Source organism: Notolabrus celidotus, chromosome 20 (assembly GCF_009762535.1).
Source record: "Notolabrus celidotus isolate fNotCel1 chromosome 20, fNotCel1.pri, whole genome shotgun sequence".
Classification (NCBI taxonomy): Eukaryota; Metazoa; Chordata; class Actinopteri; order Labriformes; family Labridae; genus Notolabrus; species Notolabrus celidotus.
Window position 1 is genome coordinate 6,407,357 of NC_048291.1, and position 5,757 is coordinate 6,413,113.

Consider the following 5,757-nt stretch of genomic DNA (forward strand, 5'->3'; position numbering starts at 1 on the left):
GTTCATCCTGATGGGTGCTTCACATGGCGACCTCTGCCATCAGTGTATGAATGGTGAATGTGAAATGTCATGTCATTTGAGTAGTCGGGAGACACAATCCATTTAGTAAAAAATCTAGTTTTCCTACCCCAAAGAATATATTTCTAAAGAAGGGCAAATATTGAAGTGCCTTTTACCTGAAATCTTTCTCATTTCCAGTAGGGGGCGACTTCACTTGTAGCTAAAAAAGGTTGGTTTGTATAGAATTAGACCAAACAACTACGGCCTTTACAGGTTGCTGCCTCTCTATAAGCGCTAAGCTGTTATAAAATGAATACAGTCAGGTTTATAGAGTGAACAACTTCTGATTTTCTTTACGTGGGTTGTCAAAAAAAGGCATTTTGTTTGCCTCCTGAATAATTTAACCCCAAGTAAAACTACATCACTATTGTAACTTTGTTTTGAGAAAGACGCAATAAAATGAAATGCTTATAAAAACCAAACCAGTCACATGGAGGTGTTCCAAAAGGGAATATTAATCTGCACTTTTAATATATTTGTACATATTGCAGTAAACTGCCTGAAATCCATCCCTGAGAACGTTTTGGTGACTTTGTGCTCACAGCTTTTTGTGAAACAGTATAATCAGAAAAAAAGAGATCAAGAAATAAATGTTGACCTTCTTTTAAAAAATAATCTTAAGTTTTGTTGGGTCCTATTTTGATACGTAATATTTATCAAACCTTTTTCTTTTTGGAGACACATTTGTTGATTTTGTCAATGATTTAAATTTTTTTTTTTATTTGCCCTTTGTTACCTTTCAGCAATAACAGCACCTTGTGGCCATTAGAGGAACTGCAACTTAAATCCCCCCAAAACACAACAAACAACCATATATTTTTAAGCTCCTCAGCAAAATTTTATTTCGGTGTTAGTTTCATCATTAGCTGAGTGAGTGCTCCTCCTGCAGTTGCTCACAACTGGTTGACGACCTCGGAGCTTGTGGAGCTGACCACCTGCCCATCCACCACTTCCTCCACGATGGTGATGACTTTCTGTTTGGTGATGGAGGTGGTGGCAGGGGCAGTGATGACAGTACTGCTGGAGGAAGAGCTGGAGCCGGAACCGGAACCAAAGCCGGAGCTAGAACCGGAGCCAGAGCCGGAGCTGGAAGAAGTCATGGAGGACGACATGGACGAGGAGAAACCAGAGCCAGAGCCGGAGCTGCAGGAGGACAATAAGTTTGCATTGATCTCAGTCATGTTTAATACCAGGAGTCATCTTTAAGCTGCCTAAGAGTTTAAAGCTAGTGAGTATGCAGGTGAGTTCTTTAGCTTTGGTAAAAAATTATAATATATCTAAAACAAAAAACAAATATTCTTTTTTTTTTTAAATGAGGATTTGTGTTAAACACATTTCTTCAAACCAAAGAAAAATAAATAAATGTGAAATATATGGAGAAAATTGGAAATATCAAGAATGCCAATAAAGTTAATCGACAGCTTGATCTTTAAAGTAATGGCTAAAGAATTAAAGAAATAAAAGAAAGACACGAAATATTGAAATAATATATGGAGAAAATAATTGCAAATCGAAAAGCAAAGAAATAAAACAAATTTACATAAAAAAAAAACGTTTTGGTTTGTATATTTCTAAATTTACTTTGCAGCTATTCTTGCTTTGTTTATTGTTCTTTGAATAAATATAATTTTGGGATATTCTTTACATGTTAATACATTATGATAGGTTCCATACTTTTCTGTATGACTCAAAATGATTTCACAACACAAACAATCCTTAACCTTTGGAGATTATTTTGTGTTTTGTTTGACTTTACAGGATGAACTTGCAGTACTTTTATCCAGCAGGTACATCCTGTGAGCAATCCTTTAATTCTCTTACCCGCCACCCTCTCCATCCAGCAGCCTCCTGTACTCTGCAATCTCCATCTCTAGCCTGCTCTTGATGTCCAGCAACATCTGGTACTCTGAGGACTGTCTCTCTAGGTCGGCCTTCAGCTGGGTCAGCTGGTCCTCCAACATTAACACCTGAAGAAGAAGAAGAAGAATCAAGTTAATGTCTTGAAGTCTAACAAGCAGCATCATTCTCAGGGGAAATATATAACGGCTCGCTCACCTGGTTCTGGTAAGATGACAGCATCATGGCGTAGCGGTTCTGAGTTTCAGACAGGGTGGCTTCCAGCGACGCTTTCTGCAGGAGAGAGAGGCTGGTTCAGTTTCTTTGTCTTATCACAGCAGACACAGGTAATAAAAAGTGTGTAGATAAGTAGGTGTGTGCTGTGTGTGATGTGATGCTCACCATGCTGAGCTGTGACTGCAGCTCGATCTCCAGGCTCTGCAGCATTCGCTTCAGGTCTGTGATCTCAGATTTGGACGTAACGAGAGTTTCTGTGCTTTCTGCAACTTCATTTTTCAATGACTCTGACTGTGTAGGGAAGAAGACAACAGCATGTTCAGTACACTATGAAAGTACCCAGAAATATTCCTTTAGTGATTATACAGCTATAATGCCTTCATTTTAACCCATTTCTCAGCAAGAAATCGATTTAACCTGATGAATCCATGCTCTTCTTCATACTGAATACTTTTAATTTGAGTAGTTGCAAATTGATAATTTATCTATATTTTTTTCGCTGAGAAAAAAACAAAAAGAAAAAACTTAATATCTGGACAGGTGTTCAGAGTAAAGTCTCACCTTTTGCTCGAACCAGTTCGCCAGATCTTTGTTGTTCTTGTTGGCAAGGGCTGCATAGTGCTCCCTCATCTCTTCCAAGACCTTATTAAGGTCTTGTCCCTGAGGAGCGTCCACCTCCACGTTCACCTGACCACTCATCTGGGTCCTCATGGCCAGCAGCTCCTGCAGACCAAATCATAGACACACACTAATGAAGGATTCGGAACTTACCCAACCAGAAATGTTTGCTCTGATATTTCTCATCTAGAGGAAACTTATTTTGGAAACCATTTTTTTGTAATATATTATGCCCCATTAATGAGACCCCTTAATTAATATTGGGATCAACAGACCTCCTCGTGGTTCTTCTTGAGGAAGATCAGCTCCTCCTTCAGGCCCTCAATCTGCATCTCCAGGTCAGATCTTCCCATGGTCAGCTCATCCAGTGCTCTCTTCAGCCCGGCGATGTCCGCCTCAACTGACTGCCTCATGGCAAGCTCGTTTTCATACCTGCATCGAGAATTTAGTCATAAAAAGTCAGTAAAGCTTTCATTTGTGAGTCTAAGTCTTTTCATGTGAAATGTCAGCTCATTAACTTCCAATTACTTGGCTGAAAAGATCACACTCACTTCATCCTGAAGTCGTCAGCAGCCAGTTTGGCGTTATCGATGGAGAGGTAGATGCCGCCGTTGAATTTGGTTGCTTCCAGAATCTGAGAAAAAAAAGAAGAAATAAATACTTTAACCTTTTTCCTGTTTGGCCTTTCTTTAAGTGTATGGAGTATAAAGTATTTCAGCCTGAGTCTCTTGTTCTTTCACTCTCAGCAGAAATCATCTTAAGCCCTCCTCTTTTAGTCAGTTCAGTTCAGACAATTCTTGTTAGACTGGCTCGGGGAACAGCACTTAAGATTATGAAAATGTAAGCTGTCAAGCAGTGAGTACACTGTTTATTACTCTTCAGTGATAACATGGCTCACATTTGCAGACTGCATTTTAACATCTGTACTGTGTTTTAAGAGCTGTGGTGTCTCTTTAGGTGTTGCACAACTATTTAACTCATTTTCATTCAGTAACTAAATGTAAATACTCTTCTTTGGTACAATTTCAGCACAAATGTAGATGCATGAAAATAAGACTATTAAAAACTTTAATTCCACACCACAGTCCTCTGCTTTATGTTTCTCCCACTGAAAATAATGTTTTGGTAAACATTGTTTTATTTTGAAGTGAATATTTAAAAAGTACGTTTTAAAAACTACAACTTAGATTGAAGCTTCTCGCCATTCATTGGATGATATTTACTGTTAGATGGCAGTGATGGTGTCAGGAGCTGCCTTCCTGCTGCTGTTTGGAGGTCACATGATAATGACATGTCAGAGATGAACTCACCTGTCCCTGCAGTTCTGCGATGGTGGCATAGTAGGCACTGTAGTCTCTGGAGGAGGGTGAGGTCTTGCTCTCCAGGAACTCTCTGATCTTCAGCTCCAGCTCGGCGTTGGCAGCTTCCAGGAGGCGAACCTTCTCGAGGTAACTGGCCAAACGGTCATTCAGGTTCTGCATGCAGGCCTTCTCATTGGCAGAGATGTCCATGCCACCACCGCCGCCGCCGCCGCCGCCGCCACCCGCACTAAAAGAGAACCCAGAACCACCGCCGCTTCCAGACATGGCAGCTGCACCGCCGAGGTACTGGAAGCCATATGCTCCAGCACCACCTCCACCACCTCCACCACCTCCACCACCTCCACCACCTCCACCACCTCCACCGTACTGGGACATGGACATGGAGCGTGAAGAGACGGAGGCCCTGGCTCCACCAGCTACACCTCCACCATACATGGAGTAGCTGCTGACACCACCAGACTTTCTGTGCGACATCATGCTGAAGATAGTGGGGACTGTCTTTCTGCTTGAGCTGAGGAGAGAACACAGTGTAAAGCTCAGAGAGCAGATGATGTTTTATACTGTTAGAAGAGTTTGGGAGGAGGAGGAGGAGGAGGAGGAGGAGGAGGGATAGATGGTGCCAAACCTGGGTGGAGACACCTGTCCTTGTTTAACTCTCAGGAGGGTTAACGGGCTTTAGGTGTGTCTGAGAAATGTGGAATCCACCCTTCATTACTGTGTTCACCTGTTAGTGTACATACAGAAAGATCGCAGCCCGTACCAAAAGATTAAAGTACATGAAGAGCTGCAGGCAAGTTCAGACCTGGATGACATTTAGATTTAAAGATCATTCGCTACATGAAAAAAATAAATCCAATCAATCCGCAGCCGTAAAGATGACCTCCCTCACAATAACCACCATCTGTTATTTCAGTTTTTATGACAGCAAGGTTGGGTAACTCTTGTCTGCAGGTTATTGTGTCGGAACTCTTGAGCCAAAGAGGATTAAAGAGTAAACCACTTGTTTGATGAAACAGAGTCTTTGTCAGCTCAGTAATCTTAAGTAAACACAGCTGACAGAGAGCCGTGACTGAGGAGGGCTTTGTCACACTTTGTTGACATCATAAGTCAAGATCGAATGCTATTCAAACAAACAAGTGTCAAAAACCTACCAAAAGGTCTGGAAAGATTCTTGCATGTAGGATTCAGGAAAACTGCAGAGCAAATTTCACTTAGATCAGGTAGTGATGTGTTTGCGTCCTCCACTGACACCTCCAAATCCATGGCTTCAAACGTCATTTTTCGTTTACGGCCACTCTGCTCTCCAAAACTATCCATGGGGACAGCAGATTTAGCCCACGCAAAATCCTCATTTAAAGGCGGTGCTTTCAACTTTTGCACTTGTTATAATTTGCGCACGGAATCATAGTAGATCACCCGCAACCCGCCCAGAAATAGCAAGTGCAATGTTTTAGTTTGCACTTCTATGTATTCTTGGCTGCATTTATGTATTGTGAAAATACGTTTCAAGATTTTTTACGTACTTTGTATACTTAAGTATTATTAAAAGCAAGTACTCCAGTACTTTGACTGAAGTAATAATTTGACAGAGCAACTTTTATTTGTATTGGAGTAATATTTGACCTCGAGTATCTATACTTTGACTTAAATAACGAAGCTTTGTACTTTGTCCACCACTGATGTT

At 41.1% G+C, this 5,757-nt stretch overlaps 1 protein-coding gene across 2 annotated transcripts; it reads right to left on the reverse strand.

Annotated features, from left to right (window-relative positions):
* Window positions 1–874: 874 nt before the first annotated feature.
* LOC117831762 (keratin, type I cytoskeletal 13-like) lies at window positions 875–5,389 on the reverse strand. Of its 2 annotated transcripts, none has more exons than XM_034710580.1 (9): window positions 5,225–5,389; window positions 4,062–4,584; window positions 3,303–3,385; window positions 3,027–3,183; window positions 2,695–2,856; window positions 2,299–2,424; window positions 2,116–2,190; window positions 1,882–2,027; window positions 875–1,203 (listed from the first exon to the last, which is right to left on the reverse strand). In XM_034710580.1, exons 1-9 carry the CDS (start codon window positions 5,248–5,250, stop codon window positions 954–956), a joined length of 1,548 nt encoding a protein of 515 aa, XP_034566471.1. In that variant the 5' UTR covers window positions 5,251–5,389; the 3' UTR covers window positions 875–953. The 2 variants fall into 2 exon arrangements, with proteins under 2 accessions (XP_034566471.1, XP_034566472.1); XM_034710581.1 differs by lacking the exon at window positions 5,225–5,389 and adding an exon at window positions 4,699–5,114.
* Between the last annotated feature and the right edge of the window lie 368 nt (window positions 5,390–5,757).

What these genes read in the sequence shown, in the direction of transcription:
- LOC117831762 (XM_034710580.1), bottom strand. Translation starts at nt 5,250, where the DNA reads ATGCAAGAATCTTTCCAGACCTTTTG. An exon ending in TCGCAGAACTGCAGGGACAG is followed by an intron (nt 3,386 to 4,061) that starts GTGAGTTCATCT and finishes TTTTTTTCTCAG; the next exon opens with ATTCTGGAAGCAACCAAATT. An exon ending in TGTCATCTTACCAGAACCAG is followed by an intron (nt 2,028 to 2,115) that starts GTGAGCGAGCCG and finishes CTTCTTCTTCAG; the next exon opens with GTGTTAATGTTGGAGGACCA.